Source organism: Microcaecilia unicolor, chromosome 3 (assembly GCF_901765095.1).
Source record: "Microcaecilia unicolor chromosome 3, aMicUni1.1, whole genome shotgun sequence".
Lineage (NCBI taxonomy): Eukaryota > Metazoa > Chordata > Amphibia > Gymnophiona > Siphonopidae > Microcaecilia > Microcaecilia unicolor.
In genome coordinates this window covers 252,161,648-252,185,092 of record NC_044033.1, presented here as the reverse complement: position 1 = coordinate 252,185,092, position 23,445 = coordinate 252,161,648, and the positions used below count along the sequence as shown (strand labels likewise).

The 23,445-nt window shown below is 48.0% G+C and overlaps 2 protein-coding genes across 4 annotated transcripts in view; both read left to right on the top strand.

Annotated features, from left to right (window-relative positions):
- CCDC114 (coiled-coil domain containing 114) overlaps positions 1-18,079 on the top strand; it is a 28,504-nt gene extending 10,425 nt beyond the window's left edge. For all 3 annotated transcript variants that reach the window (XM_030197776.1, XM_030197778.1, XM_030197777.1), the window contains exons 8-16: positions 910-1,097; positions 2,142-2,276; positions 2,573-2,655; positions 3,424-3,592; positions 7,479-7,639; positions 8,610-8,713; positions 9,783-9,876; positions 10,236-10,394; positions 17,207-18,079. In XM_030197776.1, coding sequence (XP_030053636.1) covers positions 910-1,097; positions 2,142-2,276; positions 2,573-2,655; positions 3,424-3,592; positions 7,479-7,639; positions 8,610-8,713; positions 9,783-9,876; positions 10,236-10,343 — 1,042 coding nt within the window. In that variant the 3' untranslated portion in view covers positions 10,344-10,394; positions 17,207-18,079. The remainder of the gene's footprint in view (positions 1-909; positions 1,098-2,141; positions 2,277-2,572; positions 2,656-3,423; positions 3,593-7,478; positions 7,640-8,609; positions 8,714-9,782; positions 9,877-10,235; positions 10,395-17,206) is intronic.
- Positions 1-23,445, top strand: part of LOC115466521 (sulfotransferase family cytosolic 2B member 1-like) — a 1,032,539-nt gene that overhangs the window by 226,334 nt on the left and 782,760 nt on the right. The gene's annotated exons all lie outside the window — the stretch shown is intronic.

Here is a 23,445-nt window from a genome sequence, read left to right as displayed (position 1 = left end):
TCTTTATGTCGTTAATGCTCAATATTGCAGTTATACAAAAGAATTTAAGGGAGCCTTCGAAGATAGCTACTGATTTGAACAGCTCAAAAATAATCCTCTTCTAATGAATATCACTGAATAAATGTCCTTATCAATTTTCATATGTTTCTATCAATTTTCTCTAAAAATGCGGAAGAAAAGCCTCGACAGACTCCTTGGCAACAAAGCCAATCAATTATAGGAGCGTTGACGGTCATCATAGGCTGAAAAACCTCCGAAAAAACATTTTTATTACTATAAAGTCCAAATTTTCCACTTAGCTTACGCAGGTGCACAGACTCTTCCTGCTGTCCACGGCCAACAGTGGCCAAAGTTTCGATAGCTTCCTCAGGGTCCCTGGCACGCCAGCTGACGTCACTGCAGTGCCGAGCCAAACAACCATGGAGTGACATGAGCTGGCGTGCCAGGGACCCTGACGAAGCTGTCGAAACTTTGGCGTAAGTCTGTTCCTGGACTGGATTCACAAAGGGCAGGATGGGGGAGGAGGGAATGACAGTGAGGGTAGGGATCTGGTTCTGAGAGGAGAAACCAGGGCTTGCGGAGTGGGACCAGGAAGTGGAATCAAAGAAGGGTGTTATGTCTAGAGACCCCAAGGCTGAAAGCAGGCAGGGAACAACCCAAGAAAGCAAGGGCTGTATGTTGAGAGGGGGGTACCATAGACCAAGAGAAGGTTGATCTATGATTTCTCCCCCCTACCCCCAGATGTGTGGTATGTGGAGGTGTGAGACCACCTAACAGCAGCAATTAAGAAGTGACAATCAGCATTACAGAAGTGCATTTTAGGGACAGATTTAAAGGTAGAGCAGAGAAATTATTCCTGTAAATCAGTCGGCACCTTTTTGAGCCAGGCACCTCTTCCTCCATGTCCAGGGACGAGGCTCAGAGCAAGATGCTCCAGCTGAAGGAGAAAGTGGAGAAGGACGTAGCCCAGCACAGCGCCGAGGTCCGGGAGCTGCAGCGTGTCATCCACCACGATTCCAAGCTCAGAGAGTTTCTGGGGATCAAGACCCAGGAACGTTCCATCAGCGAGGAGGTGGTGGAGGCCCGGCGCAAGCGAGGTACTGTCCCCTACCCCCTTCCCCATCCTCGAGCAGCCCCGCCACCATCTGCGGGAAAAGATGAGAAACAAAAAACAGCTTCGCATTTTTGATGGGGGGGGGGGGGGGATCTGCCACCCCCCTATCCCCTGCCCAGCTTGACTGGTGAGACCAGAAGCGAAGGACGTATAGAATCTTTCAAATTATAGCATTTTTTTTCACTTCTGTGCTTTCTGATGTAGCCACAATACGTTGCGTGACCAAGGGGGAGGGGCTGCCTGTATGCACGGTGCGCTATTCGGTAAGGTAGCGTGTAAATGTCTTAGCACGCGTATCTGCAAAGAGGGCTTGGACACAGGTATAATATCAAATAGGTGAGCCTGCCACTGACTTGCCGATGCGGGTTTGTGCTAGTATTCCATTACAAAATCGCAGTACCCTGATTCTGTTCTAGAATTGACACTCCCTACGCTGCGTCGGGGTGCTCAAAAGGACGCGCCACTCAATAAAGTGCCCCCTAAGGTAAAGAATGACATGGGGATAAAATTTATCCCCGTGGGTTCTGTCTCTGTCCCCACCCCGTCACTGCAGGCCCCGTCTCCATCCCCACCCCGTCCCCGCAAGTTCCGTCCCCGTCCCAGCCGCATCCGGTGGGCTATGTTCTCATCTTCAAAAGCCTCAAACAATTATGATTTTATATTTAAATCTTTTTATTAAAGTAAAAAAAGGAAAAATATGCTGTGCAACTGTTGTGTATAAATTACAAATAGAAAATAATAATAATGAGCAACTATAATAACCCTTCCACCACCCTCCACCCTTCCAACCCCAACAACAGCTGACTTATACTACCCCAAGGAATCCTAATCCACCCTGTTCAAATGTCCAGGGGTACAAAATACAATCCGTTCTGTATGCCCTAGAGGGGAGAAATATGCTGGTGTCACTCTACCCTAGGGATGTTTTCTGCTTCCAGCCGGAGCTCCCCAGTGCGGTGCATTGTCGCGGAAAAGCCAAGGGTCACCATTCATTAGACTTATCTGTTTTCTTCTTTTGGGATGGCAGAGAAAGAGAAGATGGAAAAGAAGAAGAGGGATCAGAAGGAGGAGTCGATAGAGAGCTACGAGGCGGCCTTTCAGCACATCCAAAGCCTTACGGGCGAGGAACACCTGGACTTCCTGGTGCAGAGGTTTATCGAAGGTGCATCCGGGCTGGGGTGGAAGGGGAGAAGGGGGAGATGAAATGGGGGGCAGAGGCTATGGCAGAATCGGGTAGAGCCCCTGTCGTTGATGGTCTCAGAAAGGAGGTGTCTCTAGAGGTTTTAATCTTCTGGTTGCCTTCCAGCACTTCCTGCTCAGTCTTCATTGGCAAGGGAGGGGTAGGAGGCTGAGGTGCCATGGAAGGGAAGGTAGAAAGGAGCTTTGTGCTTTGGTGTGATGAGGTCTCATACGTGCAGCCCTTACTAACCCACCCTACTTCTGTGTTCCCTTCTGCAGTGGAGGACCATAATTTTGCACTGTTCAATTACGTTAACGAACAGAATAACGAGACAGAGATACTGCAAGGGCAGATTGAAGAGGTGAGAGAGAGCTTGTTGAAAAGATACCGGAGGGGGGGGAGAGGGTTGGAGCCCTCTGTTACAATCACACCACTCCTCCCCCATTGTCCAGCATCTCCTCTCCCCTCCCTACTCCCCAAACTAGCTAGCATCTCCCTTTCCTACCTTGACCAAGGTAGGTACCCCTCCCTCCCTCCCACAAAGTAGCCAGCATCTCATTTCCCCTTCCCCCTGTTCAGCATCTCATATCCCCTTCCCCCTACTATTTATTTATTTACGTCAATTTATATACCGTATCTTATTGCTACTGCAAGACAGAACGGTTTACAATTTATAAAATAAAAGAAACAATACAGTATGTACAGGTTGGACAAACATTAGAACTCCAGTCATTACAGGAAAGCACAGCAAAACCACAAACTAGGCCTGCTTCTACCTCCTTTTGAGCCTGAGACTGCATTCACCAAAATGAAAGCATGGCGTAGGGCCTTCCGCATAGGCCTGTGGTTAACACTGCTGAATACCACCCTCTCGGACATGAACTTCCTTTCGGAGATGCGGGCTGCAGCTGGTCGTAAGCACGGGCCCATGCTGACAGCCTCCTCAGCAGCTCACCCGCCGCCGGAGCCACCCCCTAAATTCTGCTGCCCTAGGTAGATGCCCTGGGCCTCCAAGTGGCAAAGCCAGCTCCGTCTTGATGATAAGTTTCCTGGATCTCAGCAGCTACTGATCTGTTTGCGAACAAGGTGAAAGATGTGGCTATTGATGAATTGTTTGTTTTGCTTCCAGATCAAAGGAAAAATGGAAGACGTCAAGGCCCAAGGGATGCGCCTGGGTGACGATCACAAAGCCCTCCTGCTTGAGATGGAAAGGAAAGAGGAGGAGGCCAAGGATCTGGCAAACAGCTATGAAGAGCATCTGAAACGAGTGCTGAAGATTATAGAACAGCTGAAAATAAGTAAGGACAAGAGAGAGCTCCCTGTCTAGAACTTCCCACTCTAGACCAGTATCGGGACTTCAAGCTTTTTACCTCATTGTCCGGGGGGGGGGGGGGGGGGGGGTTCTTGGTTTACAGACGGTAAGGCAGCCATACAAAGGTGGGCTGCCTCTCGGTGAGGGAAGCCGGGCTATGACCTTCCTCTGTTTATAGCAGACATTGTAGAGCTGAGGAACCTTGGATACACAGTAACATAATAGGTGACGGCAGAAAAAGACCTGTATGGTCCATCCAGTCTGCCCAACAAGATAAACTCATATGTGCTACTTTACATGTATGCCTGACCTTGATTTGTATCTACCATTTTCAGGGCACAGACCGTAGAAGTCTTCCTAGTACTAGCCTCGTCTCCCACCACCGGCTCTGCCATCCAATCTACGCTAAGCTTCTGAGGATCCATTCCTTCTGAACAGGATTTCTTTATGTTTATCCCACGCATGTTTTAATTCCGTTACCGTTTTCATCTCCACCACCTCCCGCGGGAGGGCATTCCAAGTATCCACCACTCTATCTGTGAAAAAATGCTTCCTGACATTTTTCTTGAGTCTGCCCCCCCTTCAATCTCATTTCATGTCCTCTAGTTCTACCGCCTTCCCATCTCTGGAAAAGGTTAATTTGCGGATTAATACCTTTCAAATATTTGAACGTCTGTTTCATATCACCCCTGCTTCTCCTTTCCTCCAGAGTATACATGTTCAGGTCAGCAAGTCTCTCCTCATATGTCTTGTAACGCAAATGCCATACCATTTTTGTAGCTTTTCTTTGCACCGCTTCAATTTTTTTTTTACATCCTTAGCAAGATACGGCCTCCAAAACTGAACACAATACTCCAGGTGGGGCCTCACCAACGACTTTACCCTCCCTGTGCCAGGAGCAGAGCACTGGCTGCCTCAGCCCATGTAGGCCGGCCTGATCTGAAGCTACTCTGAAAAAATTTCCATGGAAACATAGCGAGTTAGTGCAAACAGAGATCAAAGAGGCTCAGTGAAGGTGCTCAGCTGGCTAACTAGACACCACTGAGCCAAAAGAAACCTCCCTCCAGTCTCTGTCTTTCCTTTCTGTTTTCCTGAGATGAATTCTGATGACGCCTCTCTTGTCACTTGCTAGCGGTAGGCTTGCATTTTCCCCTCTGCACTCCTCTCCCTCATCTATATAATAATTTGTAACGGCTTCCCTGGATGGCTGGCTGGCTGAGTTCGTAACAGCATGCTGACGTCAGCTCGCCTCCAGCGTTCCCTTCCCTTGCATAAAGAAGAAATGATGTCAGAGGAGGGCGGGACACTGAGAGGGAAGGCTGGAGGTGAGGAGCCCAGCCTGCCGCCACTGCCACCTCAGGTAAGATGAATGGCTTAAAGGCAGGGCAGCAGGAAGGACAGAGTCACTGGCCATGGATGGGAGGGAAGAATCACTGGACATGGATTGGATGGGAGGGCAGGGCAGAGGAGAATTGCTGGACATGGATGGGATGGGAGGGCAGGGCAGAGGCGAATCGATGGACATGGATGGGATGGGAGGCAAGGGGAGAATTGCGGGACATGGATGGGAGGGCAGGGCACAGGACAATCGCTGGACATGGAGGGGAGGACAGAATCATGGGACACCAAGGGGAGGGCAGGGCAGAAGAGAATCGCTGGACAGGGATAGGAGGGCAGGGCAGAGGCGAATCAATGGACATGGATAGGATGGGAGGCAAGGGGAGAATCGCGGGGCACGGATGGGAGGGCTGGGCAGGGCACAGGACAATCACTGGACATGGAAGGGAGGACAGAATTGTGGGACACTGAGGGAAGGGGAGGGCAGGGCAGAAGAGAATCGCTGGACGTGGATGGGAGGGGATGGGAAGGGAGGGAAGAATCGCTGGACATGGATGGGATGGGAGGGGATGGGAAGGGAGGGAAGAATCGCTGGACATGGCAGGGCAGGGAACAGATGATAGCCCCGCTAGCGCCCGTTTCATTTTTTAGCGAAACCGGCTTTTTTGCTTATATTCAAGACTCTTCCCGAGGGGGTCCTTCAAATTTAGTGGCAACGTGTTAATCGTTCAGTGCATAACGGCTTTATTCCACTAGGTTTGCGCCATTATGAGGGGATTCTATGAATGGCGCTCAAAATTCAGCACAGAAAAAAAAACCCACTGCTAAGCGCGATTCTGTAAATAGGCTGCGCATCCTTTATAGAATCCCGCTTAGCGACGATTCCTACGCCGAACTTCTGGCGCCAGACTCTTACGCCTGCCAAAACGTAGTCTAAATGCTGGCCCCTAAGGCGCGCTGAGGCCGCATTCTGTAACTACGCACGCAACTTTTCAGAGCGTCCCTGACATGCCTATGTCCCTCCCGTGGCTACGCCCCCTTTTGAGTTACACATTATCACACGCAAATCTTATTTGGTTCCAATTAACAAATTAATTGTTAATGCCCAATTATTACCGTTAGTTGGTTCGTTAACCAGTTAAGTTGCGTGCGCATCTCAGGGCAATGCCCAAATTTTGCTACACAAGTTTAGGCATCCTTTATAGAATCCGGGGGTATATGTTTATCCCAATACCCCGAGTCTGCTATTGAGACAGAGGTAGGGAAACTACTGCTTGCCCTGTGATTTGTAGCATGAATCTTTTGGAGATTTTGCCAGGTACTTGTGACCTGGATTGGCCACTGTTGGAAACAGGATACTGGACTTAATGGACCTTCGGTGTGTCCCAGTATGGCAACGCTTATGTTCTTATGGAGAATTAAATCTTTTTGATTTGTTTAATTTTAAGGTGTATTTTCAAAGCATTTAGACTAACAAAGTACCAGAGATTACAGTTTAACTTTGCAAGTCTAAGTGCTTTGAAAATGAGCCCCTTTGATTCTTTCATTCCAATCAGGCATCCAAATGGCAGATTACCTTTAATGTGAGTAATTCAAAGTGGTGCACGTGGGGAAAAAGAAACTCAGACTATACCTACATGATGCAAGGTTCCACATTAGGAGTCACCAACCAGGAAAGGGATCTAGGTGTCATAGTTGATGATATGTTGAAACCCTCTGCTTAGTGTGAGGCACGCAAGTAGTAAATTTAAAACAAACCAGAGAAAATATTTCTTCACTCAACGTGTAATTAAACTCTGGAATTCATTGCCAGAGAATGTGGTAAAAGCAGTTAGCTTAGCAGGGTTTAAAAAGGTTTGAATGATTTCCTGAAAAGAAAAGTCCATAAGCCATTACTATGATAGACTTGGGGAAAATCCACTGTTTATTTCTAGGATAAGCAGCATAAAATCTGTTTTACTGTTCTGGGATCTTGCCAGATACTTGTGACCTGAATCGGCCAATGTTGGAAACAGGATACTGGGCTTGATGGACCTTCAGTCTGTCCCAGTATGGCAACACTTCTGTGTGTTATGAAACACTGACATCACAGACAGGGCAGTCGGCAGCTTGCCTCTGTGTCTGTGTGACGGTTTTAAAGAAAAGTGTGTTCCACCTGTTCTCTGTGCACAATTACATGCTAACGTGTTTTGTTGGGGATGCATGCTTGCATGTTTGTGTAACTGTGTACGTAGATTGCATGTATGTACGCCACATGGTTAGTATTACGTGTATCTGTGTAGCCAGTGTTCTCCCCAGAAATGTTTTTCAGCTGGGTGGGGGAATATTGCCCAGTATTGTAACCTTTTTTTTTTTTTTTAAGTTAGGCAGGTGACTAATGAAATCACAAGATCCTGGGGAGGACACCGCATGTGCCGGGATCATTCACACGTGTGTTTTCCATGTGTACATGCTGTTGACGGGTCTCCTGTATTGGGTACCTGTGTATTCAAATTCTCTGACTCTCTGTGTTCCTGTTCTCCCCCTTCCCCCAGGCATCGACTCCACTTTTCGGAAGCTACGCTGCGACCGAGGTGTGCTGGATGAAATGTTGGGCAGTGGCACACTTCGGGACAGCAGCATTATGCAGTACCTGGGCCTCATTGAATACAAGACCAACGAGCTCCTGTCTGTCAGGTCTTTTCTCGACTCCAAGGTACAGTGCTGAGAGGGGGGTGTGGGAAAGACGGGCCAGGAGGGAGCAAGAAAGAGAGAGAGAGAGAGACGGGGCAGGGATGGTGGGAAAAGGAGCAGGGATGGACGGTGAAGGAGTAGAGAGTGGTAGAGAGATGGGGTAGGGATGGAGGGAGAAGGAGCAGAGAGCGAGAGAGAGATGGGGCTGGGGGGAGAATGAGCAGAGAGGAGAGAGATGGAACAGGGATGGAGGGTGAAGGAGCAGAGAGCGAGAGACGGACAGGGCAGGGATGGAGGGTGAAGGAGCAGAGAGCGAGAGAGATGGAACAGGGATGGAGGGAGAAGGAGCAGAGAGAGAGATGGAACAGGGATGGAGGGTGAAGGAGCAGAGAGCGACAGAGGGACAGGGCAGGGATGGAGGATGAAGGAGCAGAGAGTGAGAGAGATGGAACAGGGATGGAGGGTGAAGGAGCAGAGAGAGCGAGAGAGGGACAGGGCAGGGATGGAGGGTGAAAGAGAGATGGAGGGTGAAGGAACAGAGAGCGAGAGAGATGGAGCAGGGATGGAGGGAGAAGGAGCAGGGATGGAGGGTGAAGGAGCAGAGAGTGAGAGAGGGACAGGGCAGGGATGGAGGGTGAAGGAGCAGAGAGCGAGAGAGGGACAGGGCAGGGATGGCGGGTGAAGGAGCAGAGAGCGAGAGAGATGGAACAGGGATGGAGGGAGAAGGAGCAGAGAGAGAGAGACAGGGCAGAGATGGAGGGGAGGACCTGAGAGTTTGAGAGAGAATTAAACCATACAGATTATCTCGGTAACACGTACACAGACTGTCATGTCAGTAAAATTCCCTGAATCTGATTTGGAAGGGTGTTGTATCATCAAGCGATGACCTCGGTAAATAATCATAAAACCCACCTACTACCCCAGCCTCAAACATAAGCCGATTTTTCATCTTAAACACCTCTCACTTTCTGCTTCTCTCCCCCCTCCTTCAGAACTTCGACCAGCCATACAGCTCCGGGAAGACAGCCCTGCTCCTGCTGGGTCAGCTGAGTGACGTATCCAGAGAGTCCTCGGAGATGCAGCTCCCGTCCACGGGGTGAGGAGGAGCCGGCTACCAGCTATAAGGGAAGCGCCTGCGGCCACCAACCCACTAAATATTCATAAACACTTTCTGCATCTCTCTGAAGATGGCTGTGTCCTTCACGTGCCTCTTGTTAAGCCAAGTGGAGCTACCTGCCATTTTTGGGGTGGTTTAATGGTGAAGGATGGGCCTTTCGTTAGGGCTGGCCATAGGCCTGTGTGAATGAAGGGGAAGCTGTGCTTAGTAGCGGTGATTGTTGGGGAGAGAGCGTGCAGTGTAGGGTGGTGGTCATTCTTGTGCAGTCACACGAGTCCTAGACCAGTCCTGGGGTCCTTTCCACTTTTCAGCCTCCCTTCTGATCCTGTGGAAGGAGAGAAACATACTAGGACTAGGGGGCATGCAATGAAGCTACAAAGTAGTAAATTTATTACGAATCGGAGAAAATTTTTCTTCACTCAACGTGTAATTAAACTCCAGAATTCATTGCCAGAGAATGTGGTAAAGGCAGTTAGTGTAGCGGGGTTTTAAAAAGGTCTGGACGGCTTCCTAAAGGAAAAGTCCATAGCCCATTATTAAATTGGACTTGGGGAAAATCCACTGCTTATTTCTGGGATAAGCAGCATAAAATGTATTGAACTTTTTCATGATCTTGCCAGGTATTTGTGACCTGGATTATCCACTGTTGGAAACAGGATGCTGGGCTTGATGGACCTTTGGTCTGTCCCAGTGTGGCAATACTTATGTACTTAAACAGCAAGAATATGGGTGACTACAATTCTTCCCCAGGTGACAGACTCAATAGGCCTCAGTAGCACACCCTGACACCCCATCCCCACAAATACACCCACGATACCCCTTTCCATACCCTCCAAAATACTTGCACTCTAGCACCCCTTCCCATACCCCAAAAACATACACCCTGACACCCCTTCTCTTCCTATTCATCACTCGTGCAGACATGCCATCCTCCCCCCCACACACACACATACTAAATGTACAACCATACTTGACCCCTGTGGTTCATTTTATGTCTGTAATGTGGATATCAGAGCGACAGAGCACTCTTCCTTCCTCCCTCTCCTAGGGAGGAGTGTGACAGCGATTCCGATTACGTGGCAGTGGATCAGGAGGAGAGACCCCTAACGCAGTCGGAGATTCGGGAACGGATCCTGAAAGGAGTAAGTGCATACCCACTCCATTCAGACTGTGCTACCAACACTGCTTTTGTGACTTTGAAAAAACAGCAGGGGAGAGGAGCTTATCTTTTGCCACAGTACCACGGGGAAGAAAGGCAGAGACCCCAGGGTAGATAAAATGATCGGCAAGACTGATGCGAGGGCAGAACTTACATTTCTCTCCCAGGTTCTGCAGGGTATTTGCCTCACATGAAACAGGATAACTGTCTGTGACCTTTGAGGAGGGGGGAAGTCAGTTTAATCTGTAGCCTTTCCACTCCAGGAGTGATTACAGGCTTGTTTCGTTTCTCCCCCCCCCCCCCCCCCCCCCCCCCCCGCCCCGTCCCCATCATTCCCTACAGGTGCGGAAGAAGGAGTTAAAGGAGCCAAAACCGATGGTGGGTTCCGAGCCAACCTTGATGAAAGGCACCTTCAGCTCCATGCAGAAGAAACGCCTACAAGAAGCCTGATGGGAGGAGGGGAAGTCGTGGGGTGAACCCCTTAACCTTGAATCTCTACAGGTACTTGCAAAGGAAAGGTGTGTTGGGGGGAAGGGCAGTTCTCTTCCCCAGTCTGTGCTCCCATGGTTATTGAGCCAGGGAGTAAGATCCAACGTCCAGGGTAGGTCCTAGGTAGGGTTACCATATTTGCTTCCCCTAAAAAGAGAACACATACCCCGCCCCATCCCGCCTGCATACTGTTCCTTGCTGACTCTGGTTCTGGCGCCGATTCAAAATGGCTGCCGAGAGTTGAAGCGACCATTTTGAATCGGCAGCGGGACTGTCAGCAAGGAACAGTATTCAGGCGCTGGGGGCAGGAAAGAGGGGGCTCTTTCCTGCCCCAAAGAGGTCACTAGACCACCAGGGCAGTGGAGTAAGGGGAGGGGAGGATAGGACACCACTAGGCCCGCCCGCCTGCCCTAGATCCTCACAACAATTTATCCTGTTATCAAGCCTTACTTTACATCAGAGCAGTGGCGTAGCTACGTGGGGCCTGAGGGGGCCTGGGCCCCCGTAGATTTGGCCCTGGCCCCCTCCTGGCGATCCCCTTGAACCCCCCTCCCGCCACCAACCCTCCCCCGCCGTCACCGCCCGCCCCGCCGCTTCAAATACCTTGTTGTTTGCTGGCCCCGCCAGCCGAGAATCTAGTTCTTCGGCGCCGGAGTAGCGCCTTCATTCAATGCAGTTCCTGGCGTGATCAGCTGTTTCTGACGCCATACGTCACATACGGCGTCAGAAACAGCTGATCACGCCAGGAACTGCATTGAATGAAGGCGCTACTCCAGCGCCGAAGAACTAGATTCTCGGCTGGCGGGGCCAGCAAACAACAAGGTATTTGAAGCGGCGGGGTGGGCGGCGACGGCGGGGGAGGGTTGGTGGCGGGAGGGGGTTCAAGGGGATCGTCGGGGGGGTCAATGTGGCGGCGGCGGCTGGGGGGGCGACAGCGGGAGGGGGGCTAAACAGTGCCCCCTCACCTAGGGCTGTGGCCCCCGCTCCCAGCGAGGTCTGGCTACACCCCTGCGTCAGAGGTATCAGCAGAATTTATATTTACAATTATTTCTCTGTTTCTCAAACATTCGCAGTCTGTTTATCATTTTTGGTTATCACACAGCACTTATTTTATTTTATGTGTTGTAATTGTACTGTCATGTTATTTGAAATAATAATGAATTAAAAAAAAAATTTTAAATTGCTTAATTATAAGCCCCAGAATTGTACATAACATGGCTCACAAATTGCTTGTATTGAAAAATCAAAATACTATATCACGTGATGATATGTTTTTTTAAATTTCACCAATTTAACTGCATTCAATATGTTTTATATGTTCTATATTATTTGTTTCATGCCAGTAGTTTCAAACCTCAATGTTACATCATGTATTTATATGTTTCTTAATCAGCATGCTCCACTGTATAACCCATTTTAGTGTTTAACTATCTTCACATCACTCTCATACAATTCTTATATAGTTATAATGGCTTTAATTATCTGTGTCACATTATGCGTTCATTCCACATATTGTTCAGTATTTATTAATTTAATTTAGTAGATATACTATATATGTTTATATCCGTTTTTTATGTAGATTAATCGAGACCTGAGGCAGGCCTTTGGACCGAAACACGGCCGTGTCGGCTCGTTTTTACGTTTTCTGAATAAAGCATCTTTTTTATCCTCCTTGAACTTACCTCACTGGTTTGTTTTGTTATTCAATGTGACCCCCATTTTAAGCTGTAAAAAGGCCCATAAGTCTAGATGCTGATGATATTTATGCCTCTCCCCCGACTTCTCAAAAGAACAAAGGGCCCGGCATCCTGTTCTACTTAACCCGGTAACCGCTGAAAATCCAGGCAGGCGACTATCATGGGCCTAGCTAGTCATAGAAACACGAGGGCAGATAAGAGCCAAAATGGCCCATTCCGCTTGCCCTTCCTCAATAACCACTAACTCCCTCCTTTTCCTATGGGAGCCTGCATGCCTGTCCCACGCTTCCTTAAATTCTGACACCGGCCCAGATGCATTAACCCTTCATAAAGAATCTCGAAACGTAAAACTGCTTACCGATTTCGAAAGTACGAGCAATGCAGGAAAAACGCACAGTAGAAAATTTCGGAACGGTACTCAGAAGTCGGATGCATGAAAATTTCGGAAATCCGTTCGGAAATGCATACGCACGGATCAACGTGGCTAACCTACGTGTATGTAACGTCATAGGCATGTGTCCACGGTGTGTAATAGTCGAGTCGCAGCTTTTTAAAATCACAACTACCGAGCGCTGCGACTTGATTGTTGTGTGTTGTTCTCTGTGCTGGCAATAGAAAGACGTTTACAAAGTTAAAATTTTGATTTTTAGTAAATTGCGTTGTTTTCCACATGTTTTTTTTTTTGCTTTCGCTGTGTACCGTGTGGTTTCAGGCACTCTGCTTTTTTATGGGTAGTTTTCCTACTAAACAGATGATAAGTTTGCAGCCATGCTCCTGTTGTTTCATTTCACATTTTCGTGCTTCGAAGGTGCTGCCATGTTATTGTTCCTTTATGCTGCATTTTATTATTGTCCAAGGTGTGTGGCGTGTAACGTGGTTCCCACAATTTTTGGTCCATAAGTGTTCCTAGGTGATTAAATTGTTTTGGGGTGTATTTTTGTGTGCATTGACATGTTACGATGGATTTGTCTGACAGCTGTGGCCTGAATGACAGCTTCAACTCCTCGTTAAATCTTTTGCGGTAAATGAATCGTTGTAAGCGTCGGTATGGTTGGTGCATTGCGATTTGTTCATATTCAATTGGAAGTGACTCGTTTGCATCCCGTTTTTGTTGTCTGCTATCGGCTTCGGAAAAGGGCCCTTAATGCATGAGACGGTGGGAAATTTCATCGTTCAGCGGCCGTTAAAGGGTCATTACAGTTTTGTGCATCTAGGTCACAGTCTTTGTCTCCACGACCTCCTCCGGGAGGCCATTCCACACATCCACCACTCTTTCCATGAAGGAATGTTTTCTTAGGTTCCTCCTAAGTGTATTTCCTCTTGACTTCTTCTTATGCTCTCTCATCCCAGGGTTTTCCTTCATTTGAAAAAGGCTCACCTCCTGTACAATGATGCCACTGAGGTATTTAAACGTCTCTATCATATAAGTGCTGAGCCGGGAGTTACCCGGGTACCGCTGTTGAGTACAAGCCGTACCCGGATAACTCCATTCACCCTCCAGTACTCTCCCCTGGCCGAGAGGAGGGGGCAGGGACTGACTCATAGCATAGGAGCCAACTTTTCAAAATTATTGGGAGTGCTTAGCCCAGTGGAAATAACCCCTCCCTGGACACATACAAGGAATTTTCTCAATATTGGGGGTGCTCAAGCACCCACAGAGTCGGCTCCTATGACTCATAGATCCTGTGCTAATGGTCACCACCCAGGTCCAGAGAGAGAGGGAGCAACCCTGTTCCATGAGATCCTCTACTGACTGTGACCCCATTGGGGCTCCTGGCCCACAGTTTGGGGCTGTAAAATCCTTCTTCTCCCTGCCTATGCTTGGAAAGCCTTCAGTGCAGCCTGGTGGTTGTGTAAAGATGTGGTCGGACCACCAGGTGGCAGCGTAACTCCAGGAACTGGGCCATTGGGTGTGGCTTCTGCCAGCCTGTTCTCAGTAGGGCACTGGTAGTAAAGGGAGGCCCCCCTCTTCCTGTCCCAGAAGATGGTAGGAAAGGTGGGGGAGGGAGGAAAGGCAGGATATCTTTTTCTTTAGAGCACAGGAACCGCCAGGACCATGAGCTCTGTTTCCCAGTCCCATCACTAGTCTTTATTGACATGGGGGAGGGGGGCAGGAACCAGACGCACAGGCAATGCCACACCCAGGATCCCATTGATCGATTCCAGACAGACAGTGACATTATACAGGCGCTGTGAGCTGGGGTGGCATAATGACCACAGTCCCGAGCACGTACCAGGGTCCTCAGGAGGGTAAAGCCCAAGAGTAGCTGGGATTCTTATAGCCCTTGGAACTACAAATCCCAGCATGCACATCCCCGTAGGGGAAAAGGGGCTGGTAAGACCAGGACCGGCTAGCACTTCAAAACTGCCGGTTCCTGCGAGGCAGGGTGAATTCTTGTCCCCTGGGTTGTTTGTGTGTTTTGCATCATCTGGTACATTGCTGGAGATTCCTCTGGCCTTGAGGAACCCCGCCCCAGGGGCTCACAGCGCCTTGGAAAGCAGAGGAAGAAAGTGGAGCCTGTAGGCATCCCAGAGATTAATTGCTGCTGTGGTGGCTGCAGACCTGGGAGGGGTGGAAGGAGCTGCTCATGGCCTCCAGAGGCCCATTTTCCAGCATAATGCTCACTTATTTCCTGACTCACCACCTGAGGTGACAGAGAGACAGAGAGTTGCTCCAACCCCTCCTTCTACAAATCCGCCTTTCCAATCTCTCCCAGCTCTGTCTCTGTTCTGGCAGCTTCTTATCTTTCCCCCTAAACCCACCTTTTCTCTTCCCCCATTTTCTGTGGCTAACACTCTCATCCTTTCTGTCTCATCAGCTCATAACCTTGGGGTAATCTTCAACTCCTCCCTCTCCTTCTCTGCACATATTCAGCAGATTGCTAAAACCTGTCGTTTCTTTCTCTATAATATCAACAAAATTCACCTTTTCCTTTCTGAGCACATTACCAGAACCCTCATCCACACTCTTATCACCTCTCGCTTAGACTATTGCAACTTCCTTCTCACAGGTCTCCCACTTAGCCATCTCTCTCTCCTCTTCAATCTGTTCAAAATTCTGCTGCACCACTAATATTCCGCCAGTGTCGTTATTCTCATATTAGCCCTCTCCTCAAGTCACTTCACTGGCTTCCTATCCGTTTCCGCATACAGTTCAAACTACTACTACTACTTAACATTTCTAGAGCGCTACTAGGGTTACGCAGCGCTGTACAGTTTAACAAAAAGGACAGTCCCTGCTCAAAAGAGCTTACAATCTAATGGGCGAAATGTCAAGTGTCAAGTGGGGGCAGTCTAGATTTCCTGAATAGAGGTATGGTGGTTAGATGCCGAAGGCGACGTTGAAGAGGTGGGCTTTGAGCGCCTCTTGTTGACTTATAAGTGCATTCACTCTGCAGCTCCTCAGTACCTCTCCACTCTAATCTCTCCCTTCAGTACCTCTCCACTCTAATCTCTCCCTACATTCCTCTCCGGGAACTCTGTTCACTAGGTAAATCTCTCTTATCTGCACCCTTCTCCTCCACTGCTAACTCCAGACTCCGTTCCTTTTATCTTGCTGCACCATATGCCTGGAATAGACTTCCTGAGCTGGTATGTCAAGCTCCATCTCTGGCCCGTCTTCAAATCTAGGCTAAAAGCCCACCTTTTTGATGCTGCTTTTAACTCCTAACCCTTACTCGTGTTTTATCATTCTCACTTTAGTAATTCCCTAATCCTGCATTCTCCTCTCCTGCCTTTCCTAACTCTGCCCTTTCTGTGCTTCTGCAGTCAGTCTCTCTCTCTCTCTCTCTCCCTCCTCTCGGCTCCTGCTGTCACCTCTCCAGTGTCTTCTAGAGCTGATATCACTCTGACCTAGCCTGTGGGCGGGGCCGGGTGGGTGGTAGGTACCAAAAGAATTTGAAGCTGTTAACCACTTCCGCTGGCTGAATTCCGCCATTTTTGTGGTGCAGAGTTTCTCTCTCTGCCTTCTGCACTATTGTCACCTTATTTTCTGTTAAATGCGGAACCTGCAGAGCCATACAATAGAGTTTTTTGTGTAATCATGAAAAAAATCCCTCTTTTGGTAGGCCTTCATTTGCATATCACTCACTGTAAACTTGAGATTCTTGTTTTTTGGTCTCAGGTATTAAAGGCAGCTCTCTGTGCCCAACACCTATCTTGTTCTACAGAACAGATAAACCACTGAGCCTAGGAGGATCCAAATTATATCCTACGCCACAATATGTCAATGTGTGTCATATACTCCAGGTGCAGTCTTCCTGGACCGTGCACAGGGGTTCTCCACACCTGGTCTCTCTTGGACCTCGGAAAGCTGCACCTCGTGCTCCACGCCTGGTCCCGCTGGCTTCTCAGACAGTTGAGCCATGAGTTCCACGCCTGGTCCCGCTCGGACCTGGACAGTTTCTCCACACAGCCACTCCCAAACCTCAGACAGCTGCGCCTCCTGCTCCAAACGCAATATGACTTGGACCTTGGAAAGTTGCACCTCGTACTCCAAACGCAATATTGCTCGGACCTCGGACAGCTGCACCTCGTACTCCAAATGCAATCTCACTGAGACCTCGTAAAGCTGCACCTCGTACTCCAGACGAAATCTCGCTCACACCTCAGACAGTTGCACCTCGTACTCCAAACGCAATCTCACTCAGACCTTGGACAGCTGCACCTCGTACTCCAAACACAATCTCGCTCGGACCTTGGACAGCTGTACCTCGTATTCCAAACGCAATCTCGCTCGGACCTCGGAAAGCTGCACCTCGTACTCCAAATGCAATCTCACTCAGACCTCGGAAAGCTGCGCCTTGTACTCCAAACGCAATCTCGCTCACACCTCGGACAGTTGCACCTCGTACTCCAAACTCAATCTCACTCGGACAGCTGCACCTTATGCTCCACATGTGGTCACGCCCGGACCTCGGACATCTGCACCTCATGGTCCATGCCTGGTCCCACTCTTAGGCAGCTGCGCCTTCTGCTTCACGTCCAATTCTACTTGTACCTTGGACAGCCGTACCTCATGCTCCACACACAATCTCACTCGGATCTCGGACAGCTTCGCCTCCTGTTCTTTAAAAACTATGAGCTCTGTGTTGCATCTGATTCTTTTTTTCTCTGCTTCTGTTCTAGGGACATTAGCTGCAGACCCGCTTACAATCCGGCGAGCAGACTGTACATAATAGTCCAGCACATAAGATGGGTCCATGCAGGCGACCAGCGGTCACACCTCTGACAGGAAGGAAGCTGGGACTTCAAACTTTCAGTCCGAACCTCCCTCCTCTTCCAGCCAGTTCTCTTTGCCTCATCCCCGCTGCACTCTGTCAGGCCAGGACAGATCAGAGGACACCAGCAGGAGCTGCTTTAATCACCAATTGAGTCATTAGAAAGACTAAATCTCAGCAGAAGTGAGTGACAATGCTGGAGTCACCTCCTAACACCACCTCCCCCCCCCCCCCCAACCCCAGTCCGGTGATCTCTAGTTTTCCTCATCTTCTACTGTACATGGTGACTGATGGAGGCATGTCCAGTCTAAGGCACTCTTCATAGTACAGTCCCATGCTCAGCTCATTCCCTGGTCCAACAGGGTGTTGGCTGGGAGTGTCCCATATTTAGCAAATGCTCTGGTCCCATAGAGTCCAATAATTATTCTCTTTTCTTAGCGTCCTCACCAGACCAGTCCAGTACACATTTCCAAGGTTGATGCATTGCTTGAATACAATCTGATAATGTGTTATCTTACTAAAGGAGTTCACCTCCCAGAATGCAATTTGATGCCCCTGCCTTTGAAAACGTTATTTTTTTTTTGTATATTACTCCGTTCTATGAGCAGATACTGCAAGAGTTATCTATTCCCCCATTTCTTTTGTCCCCAAGTTTGGAAAATGTTTCCCCAGGGTTAGCATAGCGGAAGCTCCCCCTCACTTCCAAAGATTTTTTATATGGTGGAGTTGTCTTGGGAGGTAGATGTAGGACCATTTCTGGTGTTGACCAAAGAATGGTGTTGGCCAAGGAAGTCTTGCTGTCTACCTCTTCCCAGCCTCTTGCACTATGACAAGCTGAACTGTTTTGTGATGGTTTATTTTTTTTTTAATTGAAATAATAAATCTTTAAAAAAGGAGTGAGAATGATCAAATGCTACGAGGGTGTGTAACAGAGTACAGCATGGGTGTAAATATGGGGCAGTGTTTCCCTAATGGTTTGTCCGAATTTAGATGGAAGATGATCTAGTGTTTGAAAATGGTTCTCACCTCTCACTTTTGGAATTAGGCCATACAAACTTACCAAATATTACTACACTGCTTAAATAATATCACAGAACAGAACCAGTACCAGCACCAAATCTTATAACTTCATCATAAAATCTACTGCATTGTGTATTCCTTATGCTCACAATCCGGACTATGACACTGTGACTTTTTACAGTTAATCACTCAAGACCTCCTTTGATCTGCCCATTAAATTACTTCTCCTTAGTGTCCCTACCAGACCAGTCCAGAACTAGTGGGCCTTGTCTCTCAACCACACATTCTGGATTGGTCTGATAAGGCTAAAGGAAAGAACATTATCAGGTAAGACCTAATTTTTTCTTTCCTTAGCGCCCCTACCAGACCAGTTCAGAACAACTAGCAGTTGACAGACATAACCCACTAGTTTTGGACTGGTCTGGTAGGAATAAAGGAAAGAAAATTATCAGGTAAGACATAATGTTTTCTTCCTTGTGGACATGCCAGACTTGTGTGTGTGTGTGTGGGGGGGGGGGGGGGGGCAATTGTATAACTTAGCACCAAGATGTAGGTGCCACAATGTGGCGTGCTTAATCCCAATTCTGTAATGGCTTCAACCTGTGCCTAAGCCAATAGAATACTAGTGCAAAGCTGCAATGGTGCGCTGAAATATAGTTGTACCCACTTATAGCAGGTCAATGACTGTGTAAGTTGGTGTGCCTAAATGCACCATGCAACACGCGCAACTGATCATATTCTATAATTCTGTAAGTTTTGCATGTCACTTGGCGAGATGCCCGTGTGCATACCCCCCTTGCATGTATTCACTATGCGACTTTGGTTACGTGCATGACTGCCAATTTTTGGCGCCGAAAAGTAGGTGCCGGGAAAAACTTGTGCTCGGCGCTTTTCTAGAGCGCTTAGCATGTATTCCGGCGCCCAACGTTGGGCACGAGGACTTACATCAACTGAAACCTGGTGTAAATCCTGGCACGCAACTTGGGTGCACAGCCTCCAAATTGTATAACCCTGCACGTAATTCTTTGGAACGCCCCTGACCTGCTCCTGCCCCTCCCATGGCCACGCCCTCTTTTGCATTGCATGCGAGAGGATTTGAGCACGGATCTTTATAGAACTTTACGCTGCCAGATCTTTGCGCAAATCCAAATTAGAAGCAATTAACATCAATTATTGATCATTAACAGCTCATTCGCTAATTTATTTGTGCGCAGATTTCGGGACTGTGTACCGTTTTAGGCACAAAAATTTGGGTTGGTGTCTAACATTAGTCGCCAGGTTATAAAATGAGGGGATGGCGTCTGTCTGAAGAAGAACAGATGTGCCTCAGTATTACAGCTTATTCTTATCCTTCCAACTGAGCCCTGATGGTTTCAGCCTGCATTATCTACCCAGCTATCAGATGCCCGTGGCTTACCACCCTTCTAGCTGTTATTAGTTCATCATCACAAGCTGAAACTCAATGGAAGCCACTGCCAAATGCATTGCTGTTCCGTTGGTTTAACCACCCTAGTGACACCAGGTCGCAAACCCGCTTGGAGGAGAAAGTTGATGATCTCCACCTGTTACTTGTTCATTGATGGAGCAGCAAGGAAGTGAATACATTTTCAAGACACCCTCCAAGTCTGTCTCCCTCACTCCTTTTTTTTTTTTTTTTTAACACTTAGGAAAGACAGACTGAATCTGTGTCAAAATAAAACCTGGCTTTGCAATGAGCTGCTGTAAATTTGTAGAATTAGAAAACAATGGGGCCTGAAATCTCATCCAATCCAAAGGATGTGTAATGCACATATGACATTTCTCCGTGCTTCGGCCGAGACAGTGCTCAGTTTCTCTGTTTTCCTTTTGTATAAAATGCGCTTAATTCCAAGTTTATGGCATTTGATAACTGAATCTTTCCGAGATTTAAAAACCCCACACACCTCTCTCCCCCTTCCTTTCCCTAAGATCCCAACACATCACTGTGATCAAATTCGGCCTGAGTGAATAACATAATATGAAGTGTAACTCACCTCTGCCAGTCCCTGTCATGTATGTCCTCCACACCAGTCTGGACCACAGGAGATGTTGAACACATGCCTATGGCACAGACTTGTGCATCTTGAGTATTGTGTTCAGTTCTGGTCACCGTATCTCAGAAAAGATATAGCAGAATTAGAAAAGGTTCAAAGAAGAGCGACCAAAATGATAAAGGGGCTGGAACTCCTCTCGTATGAGGAAAGGCTAAAGAGGTTAGGGCTCTTGAGCTTGGAAAAGAGATGGATGAGGGGAGATAGGATAGAGGTCTACAAAATCCTGAGTGGTGTAGAACGAGTAGAAGTAAATCGATTTTTTACTCGTTCCAAAAGTACAAAGACTAGGGGACACTCAAGGAAGTTACATGGAAATACTTTTAAAACAAATAGGAGGAAATATTTTTTCACTCAATGAATAGTTAAGCTCTTGAACTCTTTGCTGGAGGATGTTTTAACAGTTGTTAGTGTATCTGGGTTTAAAAAAGGTTTGGACAAGTTCCTGGAGGAAAAGTCCATAGTCTGCTATTCAGACAGACATGGGAAGCAACTTCTTGCCCTGGGATTTGTAGTATGGAGGATTTCTGCCAGGTACTTGTGACCTGGCTTGGCCACTGTTTGGAAAACAGGATACTGGGCTAGATGGACCATTGGTCTGACCCAGTATGGCTACTCTTATGTTCTTATAACAGACATGGGCAAGAGTGGTCCCAGTTCCGTGACGGGAAATAGCAGATTGTTCCTACTGTTATTTTTACTGGGTATTTCTCAATGCACACAGCACTGTACAGACAAAAGAGCTTACAATTCATACAAGACAAACGGGGGCCTTCAACAGAAGTCCTTCAGGCTAGAAAAAGAAACAAATACCCTTTGAAATGTACTCCCTAAAAATTCTCACTATGAATGAGGTTATTTGTCGTTGAGGTACGATGTTAAATCCCGACTATTTCTACAATAATTTAATACAGGAGTTTCGGTCCTGACGGTGAAATGTGTTTACATGGACTCAGAAATTAATGAGACCTGAATCACGCTTCTTTTCCGGATTCTAATCAGACTACTTGAAATCATTTTATTCTAAAATTAAATTACAGTGAGTGGTCGAGTTCGGAGATGCTGTTTTTCATTTTCACCAGGCCCTCCAGTGCCTAACACTGGCCGTCACTGACTGAATTATTTGCTGCTGAGTATCCACGGCTGAGGCGGTTATGGTTTATTAAAGTTTGATATATCGTCAAAGCCAGCTTGCAGGTCTCAGCGGTTTACAATAAATAAAATATTTAAAAAGTTTGAAAAGGAAAGGAACTACAATTTGGATAGGACAGACAACACATGTTAGCAAGAAGCAATTCACTATTTAAGTATAGAGCAGTGGTGTACCAAGGGCGGGGTGGTGGGGCAGTCCTCCCCAGGTGCACGCTGCAGGAGGGGTGCAGGGAGCAGCCTCATGACTGTCAGCTCTGCTGGTTCCCTGCTCCCTCTGCTGTTACTTCCCGTTCTGTGGCACAGGGAACCAGCGGAGCCGACAGCCACGCAGCTGCTCCCTGTACCCCACCCCAGCAGGTAAGAATGCACGTGTGTGGGGGGGGGGGCTTGGAGGTGATACGCCGGGGGGGGGGGTGTTGTACTGCACCCGGGGGGGGGGTGCAATGTCCATCTGCCCCAGGTTGAGGCAAAGCCATGGAAACAACAAGAGAGTATCGTTTTCTCAGTCAGGACACATTTAAGTGGATTCAAAGTCTTGTGCAAAAAGCCAAGCCTTTAGCGCAGGTTTAAAAGCCTCGAATGAAGACTCGGCACGGATATAGAGGGGGAGTGAGTTTCAGAAAGAAGGAGCAGCAAAGAAAAAGGCACGGTTTGTAGTGAAGTCCAATTGAGCATACGTTGGACCTAGTAGTACAAGACTAGCAGAAGTTACCCAGTTACTGGCCATATTCGGGAATGGTACCCAGCCATTTTATTCCAGCTGTGTCCTGACTCAATCCTCAGGCCACCCTACTATTTATTTATTTATTATTACATTTGTACCCCGTGCTTTCCCACTTAAAGCAGGTTAAATGCGGCTTACATAATAATATGGATTACAGAGTATTGATAGAGAAAATATAAGTTAATTATCTATATAAATAATTCTCACCTCCAAAATTCTGAAGCTCACTGTGTGGCAGGGAAACACTGAAGCCCTGTACTGTTGCAGCCTCTCACACCACTCATTCTCACTCTCAGTCATACACCCGCCCTCAGCCACGCCCCATCTGGACATAATTCGCAACCCCAACGTTCGAATGAAGCCACTCAAGCTCCACCCACTTTTGTGAAGGGTTCGTGGATTCATGGTGGTGAAGCCTCTCCACTGCCCATACCTGTCTGGCACGCCCTCGCGTCGACCGTGATGACGTCACGACCAACGTCACGACCGAACTGACGTACAGAACGAACGGGTCATGAGGAGGTGGAGCCAGGACGCAAGTGGCGAATTCGGGGCATCGGAGGCATGAGAACAGTTCCTGGGCCCCGCAGCCGCAGCACAAGCAATGCCGAAGGGGTGAGTAGGGAGGGGGGAGGGGGTTCGGGAGGAAAACCGCACTAGCGCCCGTTTCATTTGCGCCAGAAACGGGCATGTTTTACTAGTAGCAGAATAATAAAAGAGATATTCTGTGTCACTCTATGGTTAACTGCTGCTGAATCATTTTATTTACATAGTATTTGATGTATTGCCATTCGTGGTACAACATTATATCCATTCACAAAAGGATAGTAACATGCTCCCTGTCTGATCGGTGTGGTTTAACCGAGCAGGAACCTGTCCTGCCTAATTAAACCACACTTAATATGAATATTGACTGCATGATGTTCAATTAGGCATGAGTATTTGGGATGGCCATGACTGTTGATTTTATTTATTTAAATTCACCCAAGGCTTGCTCAGAGCACCTAATACTCTTGCACTAGCCACAGGCAAAGTCCAGATGTAACGGAGCAAGACTCTACTAATCCAGCGTTCTTGTTAACATGTTCTCGACCCTCATATCAACCCTGTGTGACTCATAGAGGGAGAGGACAGGAAATGAAACAGCAACCAGGCAGTCTGGTGATCTCACTCTGAAAAACA